Raw genomic sequence first — 16,929 nt, 5'->3', positions numbered from 1 at the left:
TGTTTAATAGCTGTTTGCTAACAGCTTTAGCAAACAAATGAAGAAAAGATACTAAAAATATTCTCAATAGCATCAAAGAATTAAAACATAGTAAAGAATTGCCAGGTCAAAATTTGAAAGAGGAGAAGGAATTCATAGACGTAAGTCCAAATTTTGAGACTGGTTTTTCCCTGGGGGCATTTGCTGATCTGAAACAGCTGTCTGAGAGTCTACATTGTGTTTTTTTACAGCTTCTTGGGTGGGGGGGAACACTGATAGCCATCCCCACTTTGGTTGGGACCCCTAAGGGCTGCATGCAAAAGTAAGGATTAACTGGAAGTAAACCCACCACTGCATGGACGGAAACTAGGTTTTAAGTCATAGGGTTGGCAAGAACATTGCAAAGCCTGAAGTTAGATTTATGTGTGTCTATGAGGCAGGCAGAAGGAAATAAAATCCTCTCTGGAAGTAAAGAACATCTTTATAGGTCTTAAATTATTTCTACAAATATATAAAAAGTACAATGTCCAACACACAATCAAAGATAACCAGGAACGTAAAAGACAAGACATCAGAAGCAAGATGATCAACATCCAATTTTCACTTTCTGCCTAATGTGATAAAGATGTTGTCTGTGTCTTAGTGATCACAGAGCTCAAGGCTGTTTACTTTCAAAATGTTTCATGATTAAACCATGGGAGAAAACAAACAGCATTTAATCATTCTTAGATTTAAGTCAGATAGAAATTAATCTTCACAAATGCATAAAGTGTTCCCAGTAAGGTCTACAAGGCAATGGGAATTTCAAAGCAAAGCAGTAAATGACAAGAGACTTTGGCTGTTAATGACCATCAGTAGATTTACTTGGGGTTACTATTTTACTCTGGTCTTATCAGTGTTGTCATTGTCACAATTATCACCATAACAGCCTAAGACACTCCAGTGGAAAACCCCAGGAGAAAACGTGCTTTATAAGGCTTAGAGATAGACACTTATCCAAGAGAAAGATGGTGAGGTCCAAAACCCAGCGCATTTTATTGAATTCCTCTCCAGACGAGGCCTTTTCAGTGGAAGGTCACAAGCTGAGTTTGTCAAGAGGATCTCACCAAGAAGTAGGGCACCTACTTATCTGGAATGTCTAGAAGCAAAACGCTTTTGCTCAAGACAACTTCTGCTCACACAGTATCACTTGTACCAAGGTCTCAGCAAGTCTACTTGGAGGCACTACTTTCCTTGGGCACCCACTTCACCTCCTTAAAGTTGAGCTAGTGGGTGCCTGGGATTGGGGCATAGCAGCAGCAGAGGCCCTGTCGTTGAGAGAACTTCAGCTTCTCCGCTGCATGCTGCCAGTTCAGTGGAGCGCTGAGGGAAGTGGGAAGGGAGCAGGCTGTGCCATTCATGAAGGCAGATCCTCCTTGTCACCCCACCCCCGAGAATCCTGCGAAAGCCGATTAATAGGGTCTCAGGTCATCACGTTCTGCGGTGCTTCTTTCTGATGCCAGCCCTACTGCTCTCCTACTTATCACAACTTCTCATCTCTCTCCTCCAACACTCGCCCCTGCTTTGACTCCTTCCCTCCTTCCATGCTACCAGCAACCCTAAGGAAGAACAAAAACAGTAAAAAGGAAGCAGAAAAATCCTACTGTTTGACAGAAAGAATTAGGTAGAGTGCAGGAGAGACCGAGTGGGATGGGGTGGAGCACAGGTAACCTCGGCAGCACTGGTCGTGTTCTAGTGTTTTATTATTACTATGATTCAGAGTTCTACATTTGATGCACGTATGTATCAAAAATTACAAAGTCACAAAAATATAATTTTAACAAAATTTTTAAAAATAAGAAATCCCACTTGGAAAGGTAGGGAGGAGGCTTTTGTCACTGTTCTAGTTTCTTAGTTCCATGATTCAATTCTCTGCCTCTAAGTCTCCACAATCTGAATTACACACTCCTCTGCTTTAGCTTTCTAGATGATACCTCGATAACTGGCCAATGGAGTTTATCCATGAATCTAGAAGAGCAGGAATGTGTGTAACCAGCTCCTGGTGTTCTGCCCCAAGGCCTAGTCAAGAACTAGACAACCCAGGTGGTACTCAGGAGACAGAATGAGTAAGTGATGAGAAGTTAACAAGTGCCACTATACCCTAATGATTACAGTACAGATTTATAACCTTGCCGTTAACAGTACCTAAGATAGTCTGAATTCAAAAGTAGGCTTCAGTGATTAGCAGTCATCTATTTGCATTTTTCTTGGCACATGTGGAAAGTAAAATTAGATTGCTTCCTGTCTATCTCTAATCCCCCCTAACCCCCTGTTTTATTTATACCATCTCTGGGCTTCATGCATTAACAAGAGTGTTTAGATTTCTAAAACTGCCTGTTGGAAAGGACTTATTTCACTTAAATGCCCTTAAAAAGCATTAACAAAGCCACCACAGTATTTATTAGATCTTATAACAACCTCTTTGTCTTAAAGCCCGTGAACCATGCGACCTTTCCCTTTAAAGGAAACCCTAGGAAAAGAAACATCACTATCATCCCTGCCTGCCCATTAGAACTTGGATCCAGTTTTCAGAAACTGCAATGTTATAGAGGTTTGTCTGTTTAAAATCCAAGATTATTAGATGCTTTTCTATGACCAGAGGAAAAGCCACATGTTGCCTACACTGGATTCATTAATTCTCTATAAATTCTCTCTGCCCAGCTTGGGTGTAGCGGTGAGCTCATTTATTTACTCACATAGCAACAATAATGAAAACTGAGTCTGGCCTTAAAAATACACCCTCGTGGGCCATATCCATGGTTAACCCTTCCTAATGCTTCTCGTGCTCCTCGAGATTGCTCCCTCACTATTTTGGGGAGATGATTTTTCCTTCAAAGACATGTTGATGTCTGATTTTATGCTAGAACGAAGGCTTTTGCTAGCCACATCTAAATCACGGCCAGTCTCTTTTTCCAAATGAGAAAAAAGTCACAACTAAAAGCTCAGAAGTGGAACAGGGCTCTTGGGTCACTTTCATTTGACACAGCATTTGGGCGGCGAAGCACTCAATGGAAACAGTGCCCGATTGTAAAGCCTCCACACGTCTCCCCGCTGCTTTCAGGAAGCCCTTTGTGCAGTGAGTGCTAAAGCAATATTTAGTTATGGAGTGACCAAGCGCCAGGGAGCAGCTAGAAGCATTTAACGTGAAAGGACATGATGGGAAGTGACATCTGGGTTCCTCAAGTGGTTGAGGTCTTTCTCTGGACAAAGCCGAATACAGCCTGTGACAGAGCTGGGTACAGCAAAGCCATTTTTTATATCCCATGGACTGAAATGTTCTTTGAATAAAAACTATAAAAGGCACAAGCATTTTGGTTCTTTTGATGTTCAAGTAAATTCAACAGGACACTAAGTGCTAAATCTAGATTTTGAAATGGATTTTAGAGAAATGCCCACGGAGTGCCCTAAAGAGGATGTGATTATGGAAAGGAGGTAAGGGATGAGAATTTCTGGACTCAAATGCCTACGGGTATTGTTTCCTCCTAAATAGGAGACCTCTCAAGGCTTAAATCGGAGAAAAGACACGATGGCTGATGGAGCAAACTGCTCACATGGCAGAACTTGGTGCCAGTTCTGAAGAGGGCTGACCCAGTGCTGCGGCAGGGCTGTCGCTTCGAGAGACACGGGACCCACCAAGGGCCTCTGCCAAGCTGAGGGGATTAAACAGAGGAAAATGGGCAGAAAATAACGAGTTCCAGGACAAAGCACTTCCTTAGCTCTTGGTAAAGCAGAGGTGAGAGTTCTCCTTAATGAGGTGCTCGCTATAGCCTTCTCAAGTATGGGACCGGGTCTGCAAACTTGGATTCTCCCTGGCTCAGCATACCCACCCCTCCCTCCTGTGTTCCTGCCTGCTCCTTGCTTTCTATTGACACGGTTCTATCTTCTAAAGGAGGCTGAGGTTTCTAGATAGGAAGGTGAACTGGATCCTAAAGGAAAGGTCAGAAGGAATTGCCAAAACTTAGGGGCAAACTGAAATTTATGTCAACACCTGCATGTCTTTTCTTTTTTTTAAGAATCTTGAGGCGGGGTCATTTTATTAAACTTTTCAAGCGACTGTGGGAAAGAATCAGATAAGGATATCTGGATCATAAAATTTTAGCAAAGACCATTAGAGATAATCCAGCCCTACTCCCCATTTCACAGTTGAGGGAACTAAAGTTCAGAGAGGTTATTCAGCTCATTAAGGACAGAAAAGTGAACGAGAATCCTGGTGAGCTGGGTCCGGCAGCCCAGGAGTGCTTTCCTCAAGGTCCTGGTGCCTACAGTAGCAAGACAGATTAGAAATTTACTACTTTTCTAATTTCACAAGTAAATCCTCCCAAAGAAAATTACTTGCTTCTCTGAGAAGACAAACTTGAAATCTGGGTATCTTATTTTTGGGGGGGTGCCCCTTTCACTGGCAAGCCCATTCTGGGAGATTTAACTCTATCTGGTTAAATAGTTATCCATTTGGAGCAATTGGAGGTCATTTGAAAAGGTGGTATTTCCAATGGCAGAGAAAGCCAACATAGCAATGTTGTCAGTGGTACCATGGTCTCTACATCACCTTAAAGACCCGCTCAGGACTTCTGGATCTGCCTGCCGTGAGACCGACCACTGCACAAGGCGCGCATTTCCACGTTCCTTAACTCGGGTTCCCTCAGCATTGAGGCTACTCTCTGGATCTGAGGTGGGAGCTTTCTGAAGTGACTTTAATTCTTCCTGGCCAACAGGATGCTTTTTAGCACCCAGGGTTCTGGTGAGCTGGAATTGCTAATGAGGTGTCTAAATATGCTCTCTTATTTTAAGGCTTGGCAACCTCAACCATTCGCTGGGATGTAAAACTCATTAGTTTCAGAGTCAGACAGACGGGCTCAAATCAATCCTGCCTCTTACTAGAGGTTGTGTCCTTCGGCAAGTTAACTTACTTCTCAGACCTCAGATCCCTCCCCTTGTAAAGTGAAGGCTGTAAGGAGCACCTTGTGAGGCTGTTGAGAGGATTAGATGAGATTATGTGGATAACATCCTTCACATGGAGCCAAAGCTTAAAGGCACTGTGGGGTCACCCCTACTTAGATCGAAAACTGTCTTGAAAACTGAGTAGCTTAAAAACATGCTAAAGGCTACACAGTCAGTTGGTGGCCAATTTGAAAACAAATAACTATTCGAAATGACTGGTTTAAGCACACCATGCTCTAAGAAACCCAAGTATTATAAAAATTATTCAAATAAATCAGATGTGATTATGGCATTGCTAAAGGATTCTTTGCTTCAAAAATCGATCTACTGTGGGGCGGGCCCCGTGGCCGAGTGGTTAAATTCGCGCGTTCTGCTGCGTCCAGTGTTTCGTCAGTTCGAATCCTGGGCGTGGACATGGCACCGCTCATCGAGCCACAGTGAGGTGGCATCCCAGATGCCACAACTAGAAGGACCCACAACTAAGAATATACAACTATGTACCAGGGGGCTTTGGGGAGAAAAAGGAAAAAAATAAAATATTAAAAAAAAAAAATTGATCTACTGTAGGTAATGAGAGGACTCCTTAGTACTCTTCAAATGCTACTGGAGTTACAACTTTTAAGGAAGACACACCGGCCTAAGCGAGTCACACCTGCACCCCTTAAACAGGAGCAGCGCGCCTGTCTAGAAGTGTACATTGACAACTAGGTTCATGGCACAACCATTTAGAACCAAGTGCATTTCTGATGGTATCTAGCTCTGCATTTTGCACAACATACTCAAACAAGTCTGCTTGTGAAGATGTGTTGAACCAGTAGTAAGTCTCGGTTTTATTATCAAATCAAATAAAGAAATGTATTCTTCTCTCTCCCTCACATATAGAGCATTATCCACTTAGCCAGACATCATACTGCAAACAATATGGGACCTGTTCACTCTGATGAGCACAGTCACTGAGCAGGAAATCACTGACAAACGACAGGAGATTACCTCTGTTTGCTTTGGTGCGGGTTTATAAGAAGTTACTAATACACTCTTAGAAACATGCATTATCTATGAGCTTTATAACAAATTGCAACTGCGTTTGAAGGCCTTGGAATTTTCGGAACAAAAAGGACTTTGTTCATTTTTAAGGAGGTGTCACAGTTTGCTCATTCCGCAGGCGTGGGTGACGCGACTGGGAAGAGACACTTCTCATTTTCAAAGTGAGCTCATAAAGTCCTGCCCTTGAAGTGCTCAGGGACCTCCACTTATCTGCAAGATTTCAAATGCATCTCGACACTGAGGGTAGAGATTGTAGATGAAAGTTCACTTCTCTGCATAGCCCATAAAGCCATGTATTGAGGAAAAGCAATCATTTAAATCAGGATTATCTTTATATAGAAATGCATAATTCTGGAACATGGGCTTACTCTATTGAGTTGATAAGTGAAGAAACCAGAGGTACTCTCTGCCCTGGCAAACTCTGATTCTCCCTGGTATTTTTTAGAGTGTGTGTGTGTATAGGAAAGGAAAGTGAGGGAGAGGCAGAGTTTATCTTCTCTGGGAGCTTTCATTTCCTCTAAATCTATTTTTACTTGTTGGTAGACAAATCATACTGCTAATATACAGCAGTTAGTTGGCTCATAACTGAGTGTTGCTCTGGGTAACCAGATTTCACAATGCTTCAAATCCCAATAAGGGAAGTCCTCTGTTCCTTAACCAATGGCTTTGGGTGTGTGTGTGTGTGTGTGTGTGTGTGTGTAATTCATGGTGACTCAGTGTCTAAGAAGGTACAAACATTGTAGCTAATGTATTTCTGGTTCTTATATTACCTTTCAGGAATGGGCCTAGAAGACCTGGCTAAAATCTTTGACTCATTTCCTGCCAACTATTTGGCTGTCCCCTATTTTGCAAGGTAGGAAATGGTCTTTAAAGATGATGTAATGGGGTCTAGATAAATCTTAATACTACTTGAGTTTTCTGAGTGCCACCCTGAAGCAGTACTTGCCCCAACCTAGACCATCATACATGGTATAAGGGCGGGCCATTACAGTTTTAATGAGCCCATGAGCTCCCTTGAGATTAAGTGAAATGTACCATACCTTGGGACCACTGAGGAGCGAGAAACTGCTGGGGTGCAGAGAGAAAGCTTCACAGAAGAGATGAACATTGAAATGGGTTTTAAAGTATGAATAGGAGTGCACAGGTAGACTAGAGGAGGAAAGGCATTCTAGGTAAATAATAGCATATGCAAAGGAAGCTCTGCTACTCGGTAGAAAAAGTGTAGTTCTCTTTTTTAGGTGCCTATAGAAGAGTTAACTAAACTTGTTGTGTAAATTGGGCAAAATGCATGAAATTGAGGCCCTCAGACAAGTTGCGCTTTACATCAATCATGCTTTGGATGCTCATTCGTTGTGTATAGATAGTTATGATTACAGAAAACAGATGGTGACATTCTCCAAGACCGTTCTGGGGGAAAATGACCGTGTACAATCTGACGTATGTCATAACAGACTAATGAGCTGGACGATGGGATTTGAACAGTGTGTCATGGCGGATGGTGATAAGATCAGAACTACTTTTCAGCTTATTTAAAGGTCAACTCAAATTAAATGCTTCATTTCTTTCTCTGCCTTGTTCATTTGCTCATTGGCTGTTCTCTGTGGGCTGATACTTTGCTGCAAGCTTGGCCTACGGCAGCAGAGACAGCCACAGCCCCTGCCTACCTTAATGGAGCTTATAACGTAGCCCCAAACTGATCTTCAGAAGGATTGACAGCAAATCTAATTTCACCAGTTAGAAAAAAAGTGACATGTCCAAGGACTAATGAGAGAAACACGTATAATTCCCCACGCAGATCAAGCACGACACGGATGAACTCAGGTGGCAGTTTTACTGGTCTCTGAAGCAAAGAAATGAGGCTATTTCAGATCTTTGTAGACTTTAGGCTCTTGGATGTTGGGAGGCTCCACTCCAAACCGTGCTCCCATATTAAGGAGAATTTTTCCTTTTTTAAAAAAAAATCAAGAACATTTAAAAAAATATAATTCAGCTTTTCAAGTTATTGGACTATGAGTAACTCATTTAATTTAGAATTGCCTGTGAGTTCTTGGCAATCACAGGGCATATTTAGAAATCTTTGCAAAGTGAGAAAAATCTAACCTACAAACTGTTTTAAAACGTAATGAAAGAGGTATAAGCCCAAAATATAACCATTAATGAGGTTGACACGATGTTGTTTCCTACACGTGTCTACATGTTTATTAATTTCTATTTTGCTGCTTTTGTGTTTCATATTTTGGAGCCAAATTTTTTTTATTCAGCTCTCAGACATTCTCGTAGGCCCTGGGCATTCTGCCCACAATGCCTAATGGAGAAAACGGCCCTGCACACAAAACCCAGAGTGAAAAAGACCAATGAAATTAAGTAAAGGTGTCAGTGTATATGGTTTCCAGATAATGCTGAGAGTTCTTTTCCACTCTATGCAAAATTCTTATAGAACCAGAGAGAGCGCCATGCACTCAAAGGGAACAGCATATGTGCCAGCAATAAAGTATTTGCATATTTGGGTATGATAAGAAACACAAACAGGGCCCACAGTTCAAAACAAAATCTGAGAAAGGAAAGAAAAACAAGGTGAGAGGCACCCATTTTTGAAGCACCTGCTCTGCTAAGCTCTGTGTCCAGTCATTTCTATATACCGGTTCATTTAATTCTCTCCCTGCGAGCAAGTTATGATTACTCCCATTTTACGGATGAAGGAACCAAAGCCTAAAGAAGTTCAATAACTTGCCAAGGGCTGTGCAGAGGAGGAAACAGAATTGGGAGTCAGCCACATCCCTAAGCCCGCACTCTTTTCACAATGCTCATGCTGTCTTCTTGTTTCCTAAAGGGCTGAGGACTATGTGATTTTCTTTCTTTCTCTAATCACTGATTTAATCAGTGATGAAGGTCACTGAATATGGATGGGATGCAAGAACGTGGGTAGAGGCTGGAGTTTCCCTGAGAGCAAAGCTGAAGTGATGGAAGGCAGAATTCACTGCTTTTCTCTTTTTTTTTTCCTTAACTGATTCATTAGTAGAAAAAATTGTGGTGGATAAAACTTCTGAAGCCCACGGTCTGTTAGCAACCTCAAGGGAATCTTTAACTACGGAAAGTCCCGAATCACAATCAGATTGGAACATATCCAACCCCTTTCATGGTCCATTCGCAGTGGTTCTCGAAGTGTAGTCCTGGACTACTTCCCCCAGAACTATCAAGGAGCTTACTGAACTGCAGACTCCTGGGCCCTAGGATTCGACTCTCTGGGGAAAGGCCCAGGAATCTGCATTTCCCCTCACCTTCCCTACCTCTCTGGGTGAGTCTTATGTTCTCTAAAATTTTAAAACCACACTTTCATGGTTCAAAACAAGATTCCATTGCTGCCTCTTTGTCTTCTTTAATAGCTTTTAAGGACCATAGCTTAAACTACCAGGAATGTCCAGTTCTGGGTTCACCACCATTTTACAGATGGGAAATTAAGAGAAAAATGGGTACAGAGCTATTTAGCAAGTCAGTAGAACTGATACAATGAGAACTCAAAAAATATAAAAAACCCCACCTGATCCCCACTGTACTGGGATTAACTCTTGGGGCCTCGGCTTAAGTTGTTAGTGTAATTCTCACCCACTGAGAAGATCCCTACACTGAAGGAGATGGTGGCAGAAGTTTTTAAAGCAGCTATTACCTAGAAGGTTAAAATCACCTCTTAGCAGCCAGTTCATCACCGCTATGAAGGAAGGAAAGAAGAAAAGAGGGAGGGAGAGAAGGAGGGAAGGAAGGAAGGAGGCAGAGAGAGAACGGGAAAGAAAGGGTGAGACCAAGAGCAAGAGCAAAAGCAAGAGTGAGAGAGTGGGGGGGCCGGCCCAGTGTTGTAGTGGTTAAGTTCTCACACTCCGCTTCAGTGGCCCGGAGTTTGCGGGTTCGGATCTCAAGCACACACTTAGCACCACTCATCAAACTCCACTGTGGCAGCATCCCACAAAAAATAGAGGAGGATTGGCACAGATGTTAGCTCAGCGACAATCTTCCTCAAGCAAAAAGAGGAAGATTGGCAACAGATGTTAGCTCAGTGACAACCTTCTTAAAAAAAAAAAAAGAGTGAGAAAGAGAGGGAGGAGCGGGGGTGAGAGGGAGAGAGAAGAGAGGAAGGAAGGAAGAGTGGGAGAGGAAAGAAAGGAAGAGGGCAAACACACTCCCATGGGGGTGGGAGTCAATGGTGTTCAGTGGACAGGATGGAGGCAGGCAACCTAGAGAACCAGAGGCACTAAGGTGGTATTGAAGGTGATGTCAGGATATCCTGCAGAACACTTGGTGTTTGGCGTGAAGAGCCTGGACCATTCCCTCCTGCCCTCCCCCTTCTTGCCATGTAACCACCTCAGACCCTGACTGCTCAAAGCTCAGCATCCAGCATCATCTACTCCTTAGCTCTTGGAAAGTCTCCCCCAGATCTGGCTGCAACCCCTGGAAGGGCCGGCAGAGGTCCTTTTCAGAAGGTGGCTTCCTCCCACGGGAATCACCTACCTTTTGCTAACCGTAAAATGTTCCACTGACTTTAGAATTAAACAAACAAACAAAACATTGATTTGAGCACCCCAGGGTAACCCCAGCACCCCAACATCAATTCAAGGGAAGGTGTGGGCTAAGTCTTTCCTCTCCAAAAGGATGGAGAGTCAAGGAGCAAATCTGCCAATAAGATGGGAAGAAGTCTGAAGTTTTAGACTTTTCAGACTTGGAACTAAAAAGGTTGAGTCTAAAAAGGAAAACATGTCACCTTCCTGCCAAAATAAACTGTGATGAAAGTCTAGACCCGACCACCTTTCAGCCAAGCATTTCCTGTTCTGGCCGCCTCCATCTGCCTCACACTAGCTCAGAGGAGAGAGAGCTATTTTTAAGGTGCAAACAACCAGGACTAAGAATGAGAGAAGTTATGTATTTATAGTTACACCTTTTAACTGTTCTCTTCTCCCTCTGGAGATAGAGGCTGGATTTGGCTTTCCCTTTGAATCAGACATAACTGGGGGAAGAAGGACTTTGAAAGGTCATGGTGACGTCTATAGCCTCTAGACAGGGGTCATTGTCCTGACAATACAAGTGGGAAAGCCATTCACCACTTCTTGAAGAATTCCTCCTAACTTAGCTTATGCAACACATGGGCTCTTGAGAAGCGTTTTGTAAAACATACTTGTTGTATAAAAGGTGATTTGAAAATACAGTCATGTGTCGCTTAATGATAGGGTTGGGGATGCATTCTGAGAAATGCATCCTTACGTGATTGCATTGTTGTGTGACCATCATAGAGTGCACTTACACAAGCCTAGATGGGATAGCCTACTACAAACCTAGGCTACATGGTACTAATCTTAGGGGACCACCATCGTTATATGTGGTCCATTGTTGACCTGAACGTCATTATGTGGTACATGAATGAACAGTCATGGTTTTGTTATTTAAGGAATTCAACAGTAAATCACCCCCCAGTTTTGTTTTTCAACAGAGGGTTCCATTATCATGCAAATAAATATTCCCTAATTTACATGGGTTTGTAAATTCAGACTTTGGATTCGATTTAGGGCAGGACACATGTATAGGCAGTACTCTAAGAGCCAGCATGGTGGTCTAGTGATTAAGATCTGGCACTCTCACCACCACAACCTGGGGTTCGCTTCCAAGTCAGGGAACCATACCACCATCTGTTGGTTGTCACACTATGGTGGCTGTGTGTTGCTGTGATGCTGAAAGCTATGCCACCGGTATTTCAAATACCAGCAGGGTTACCCACAGTGGTTTCAGCAGAGATTCCAGGCTAAGACAGACTAGGAAGAAGGACCCAGCCACCCAATTCCAAAAAATTGGCCATGAAAACCCTGTGAATAGCAGCGGAGCACTGTCTGACATGGCGCTGGAAGGTGAGAGGATGGGGCAGAAACACGGGGCAGGGCTCTGCTCTGCTGTCCACAGGGTCCTGGGAGACGGAATCGAATCAATGGTACCAGCAACAAAAAAGCGTCAACAGCTCTTTCTGGTGTCTAACTGCATCTTTCCTCTTGTAAGTCAGGGATCTTTTCTTGTTCCATTAAATTATTCCATTCTTAATACCAAACCATGCAGGACCCATTGTAGACTCTTGGAATTTGCCAGTAAATAAAAGAGAAAAGCCTTTCCTTGTAATGAGTCCAAAAGTATCATCTTGGTGTTGGCTATTACCCCCCATAAGTTTACTGACATTATTGTCTTCCCAGCACTTATCCCCCCACCTGACATTACAGTGTCAGCTTCTGTCTCCCCACTACAATGTCCACATCATGAAGACTTCGCTCACTCTTTAATTCAGCACTGTATTACAAGCACCAAAAATATACTAGATGCTTAAAATTTATTCAATTTATGAATTTCTATTTACCTCAAATTGTTACGGAATTTGGAATTATACAGACTGCTGAAGAGGTCCTCTCTTTCTTTAACATGATACCCTCTTAAATATCCTAACTCCACTATTTTCACCCACTGCCTCAGTCATTATTATAGGAATTACTTGAAGGACAAAAGATTTCTAAATTCAGTAGGATCTGTATGTTTCAAATGAGTCAAACTTTAAGAACTTTACAGAACAAGTTGGTTGGCATGACCCACTCCCAGCTTCCTTTTTCCCTCTACTTCTGGAGGTTTCTTTGTGCAGCCAGGCCAATGGGGTCATGATTCAGCTTTTGGCAAAAGGAGTGTCCTTGCTAGATCATTGTGCTTGTACCAAATTTGGTGGCTTGTACCACTCAAGGAAGAAACATAAAAGACTGGAATCTATTTGGGCTTAGAACCTGGGTCTAAAAACAGATCTATCAGAAAGATGCAGAGAAACAACTTGATCCAGCATGACCCACAATGACAAAGGAACTTCTAATGGCTGTGGATCAACAGTACTTGGCACGTGGTAGGAGTTAAAAAAAGTTTTGCTGACTGATGAATGGAAAAATGATGCAAAAATAATGCCCAAGCTAGGGAACTAGATATGCTTACTTCTTGGAAGTTTCAAGTTCTTATTTTGGGAACATTTTTATTGCTATGAGTGCAATGGAAAAAAATAAGCAGGAATAAAAATCCAGTGAGTCGCTCACTCACCTTTTTACTTAATTGGGGACCATTCGCCCCCCCAATGCCTCTCTGCACTGATGGTGGTACTTGATACACATCTTGTTCCTGGGTACCATGGCCAGTGGGTACCTGGTAAATTCCCTGATTTTGGTAGGAAGGTGGCACTTGGTAGATGGTGTCTCGAGAAGCACCCTGTGGGTTTGGTACTTGATAGAGCTTCTGTTGGCTGAAGGTCTGGTGCATCAGTCCAGGAGTGGGCTGGTCCTGGCTGGACGAGGTCTCCTGCACAGGGCCAATCAGAAGCTTCACCCGGTTGCCTGGGACAATGCCTTGCCGACCATGTAAGGAACAGAGCCACCATCCTTCCAGTCCTCCTGTGTTCTGCTCTATGACAGTCAGGATGTCTCCCTTGCGAAAGGCCAGTTCCTCAGCACACTCTGGGACATTGTCGTATAAGGCTCTTGCCATAAGATTCTAGGAAGGAAAGAACAGAGGGAAATCAGGTTAGAATATTGCCTCAGTCTCTTTAACACCTGAAGCCCAGGCTCTTATGGAGAAGCGCACTTCCTGGAAAGAAGAGAAAAATAAATCTGAACAGCCGCCCATAAGGAGAAAAACAGATGGTGCAGACAAAAGACAGAAACATACATACTGTGTCTGCCACCAATGACATCAGACTGCCTCCTCAGAAAAGCCCAGAACACCACAAGAGTTCTTTCCTCCAGCAGTAGATGCTGTGCCAAGGAATTATGAGTAGCACTGTTAAAGAGTTAGAGAACCGTTCACTATATAAAACATTTTCTTCCTTTCCTTAAAACCAGCTTAAGGAATAAAAAGTTCCAAGATATTCAGCTAGTCTATAATGGATATTTCTCAATGTTTTTATATATTGGAGGTAAAAAGAGTCAAAGAAAATCTCATTTAACAAACAGTACAAATGGCATTTATATTTGGTGTTAAAATGGAAACAAAAGTACACTTATATATGCCTTGGCAGGGCTTAAAAATTCTCATTCTCAGTTGATCAAGAGGTCCTTGGATACAGGGAGAATCTACAAGCAAGCATTTCTACCACGATAATCAAGCACGGGGCACAGAGTGACAGTAATCTACCTCTCCAGATTTGATGGCGGGCAGCTACAAAGAATTTATCACACATAGGTAGAGGCCATCTCTGTCTTTTTCGGTCTTTTATTCATACCTTTCCTGAGGGCCTCCCTCACCCTGCCACTTTATAACCTACTTCTTGAATCTAGCCATTCACATCAGAAAGGCTGTGCCTTCCCCTTTCATGGGCCCAAAACACTTTCTCTCTTTGTATGAAGGCCCGTCTGGCACATTCAGTACTAAGCAGACAGCCAAAGTAGGCATTCAGCAGAGAGCGGGCAGGCAGTACGTGCTGACATTCTTGGAAGCCTTTCAAAGGCTCTGAAGATTTCATTTCTTGGCGTGAGTAACGTTTCGCAGCACGATGGCAGCCATCACCACATGCCTGCTCCTTCCCGGCACACAGAGTGGCCGGGGAATGCTGTAAATTCATCACAAGCACTCAGAAAACTCAACGTGATCCCTGTAGTGCTTCCCTAAAGTGGCTGGATGGACCTGAGTCATTGCGATGGTGATCATTTGTGGGAGAAAGGACTGCTGATCAGATGGAGCATGTTTGTGACTTTACATATTTGTGGAATTTTTGGCAGTTGTTGTTTGGACTTCTGCCCCCTGTTTGTTTCTCTAGAAATGTGGACTTGGTCTTTCAGCTGCGTGCTTTTCATTCCTTAGTAATTGACACACGTTAATCATCTCCCCCTGTACTGTGCCCCACAAGCACAGGTCCTGCGCCGTGTGCTGGTTCTCTACTACGGAGTGGCCGTGCTGTGTAAAGGATCTCCCCTCTGGTTGGTAGTTGGGAAGGGGTCCTACTTTGATCTGTTAACCAATTTCCTCGTGGTGCAACTACTTAACCTAAGGAAAGGAGATAAAGCCATAGAGGTCAGTACCCAGGAAGCCTGGTGATGCTCTTTAAGAATAAGGTTGAAGTCCTTGTTCTCGGCAGTTTTGAGATGCAGGAAGTCTATGACGTAGACGGGTGAGCAGTAAGAGAAGCTAAAGAGAAACTGAGGGGTTTGCGTTCTGGGTGAAGATTTTACTTAGTATTTATATTCTAGGAAACTTTGGGTTCCTTCTGACAATTAAAAGTTCACATACATAAAAATCAGGCAGCATCCTTTCCTGGTTGAAGAACCATTTAAAGATGTGTCATAATCCTAAAATCTCCTCTGTTTCTCTTCTTCCATCTTTTGGGGTTTTGTAATTTAAAAGAAAAGTCCTAGAGTTACAGAAGACAAGATTCTGGTCCTTTGTACCAAAATGACCTGAAGGACATTGCTCCAACAGAGCAGGCAGAGAGCTGACCACTCTGGTCTCTGTCCCTTTCTCTGAGGCCCATTCAACAATTAGCAATGGCTGGTAAGGAAGCCCCAAGATGAAATCAGAAGTCATAGGGTTGGGGCCAGTTCTATGGCATCTGAGAGTGGACAACTGTGCAATTATATTGGCTACAAAGAAGGGAGAGAAGAGAAACAGAAAAAGGTAGAAAGGCAAAGAACTAGAGACCCACTCAGCATAAATGAGCTGGAGGCGTTCGGAGTTGGGCCACTGCCATGGAACTCCATGAGGCACTGAAGCAGAGCCCCGACCGTGCTTGATTAGACGCAGATAGAAAGCCCTGTGTGAGGGGTGTTCTGGATGTTCTTTGTCTCCTGTCCGAGTGACCCCCCCCCCGCCACCTGGTAAACAGCATGCTAATGTTCCTAGATGTGCCTCAAGAGCTGCTTCTCTGGGAAAACACTCAGAGCCTATTGTCCTTGCTAACTGAGGAGGCGCCATGCGTGAGTTCCCTGACGAGCTGTCCATGACTTCCCAGCAGTCCTCCCAATGCCCACAGAGATCAGGACTGTGAAAGAGAGCTGGGCATGGCTGTTAGTGGCAGGCACCCCAGGGCTAGCCTGCTACCTCACACACTGACAGATATTCTCAGCCTTGGCTGAAAAGGAGTGAGTTATTTAATATCTGTGCATGCCACAGAGAGTCAATGTCTATACCCAGCCACTCTCCCAAACAGAAGGTTACAGCCACAGAGACCTTTAGAGAACACCTGCTCCCAACCTCTCTGTCTTACAGACGAGGAAATACGTCTGGGGAAGCCTTCCTTTGCCTAAGGATACTCTGTTGGTGTCAGACATGAGAAGAGAACCGTGTTCTCTTGGTTCGATTCTCTTTCCAGAACTCTAAGCCACCTTAGCTCTCTCTACACATGTCTTCCTGACTGGGCTCAATTCCATTATACAGAATAGTTCTGAAGATGACAGTTCTACTTATCATGTCTTAGAATAAACAGATTCTTGGGAGCTGGGATCCTAGCTGTGTGACTTGGGCAGATTACCTCTCCCCTTTGTGCCTTAACTTCTGATCTGTAAAATGAGAATGCAGATAACAGCGCATACCTTATGAGTTTGCTGTGAGGATGAGCTAATTCAAGTCAAGTACTCGCACACTACTGGACACTTACACAGCTACCGTGGCTATTTACTGAATTTGCTGGATGGCTCTTTGGCCTTAGGCCTCAGTTCACCTCCTCTCAGTTCTCAGTCAAGAGTTGGTCCCATTCAAATGATGCTATTATATGTATTTTTATACATATCTGATATTTCTCTTGCTCACAATTACATTTCAGGAGAACTGTATCTCGTGGCAATATTTCTCTGAATTAATAATGAGTTCTGGGGCCGGCTCCGTGGCCGAGTGGTTAAGTTCGCGCACTCCGCTGGGGCAGCCCAGGGTTCAGATCCTGGGTGCGAACATGGC

At 43.5% G+C, this 16,929-nt stretch overlaps 1 protein-coding gene across 2 annotated transcripts in view; it reads right to left on the bottom strand.

The window, feature by feature from the left end:
* NEDD9 (neural precursor cell expressed, developmentally down-regulated 9) overlaps nucleotides 1–16,929 on the bottom strand; it is a 46,886-nt gene that overhangs the window by 14,082 nt on the left and 15,875 nt on the right. For both annotated transcript variants that reach the window (XM_046640370.1, XM_046640371.1), the window contains exon 2: nucleotides 13,093–13,539. In XM_046640370.1, coding sequence (XP_046496326.1) covers nucleotides 13,093–13,539 — 447 coding nt within the window. The remainder of the gene's footprint in view (nucleotides 1–13,092; nucleotides 13,540–16,929) is intronic.

The sequence above is a fragment of the Equus quagga genome, chromosome 15, assembly GCF_021613505.1.
Source record: "Equus quagga isolate Etosha38 chromosome 15, UCLA_HA_Equagga_1.0, whole genome shotgun sequence".
NCBI classification, from domain to species: domain Eukaryota; kingdom Metazoa; phylum Chordata; class Mammalia; order Perissodactyla; family Equidae; genus Equus; species Equus quagga.
Note: the sequence above shows the minus strand (reverse complement) of the source record. Positions and strands in the feature narration are given on the sequence as shown.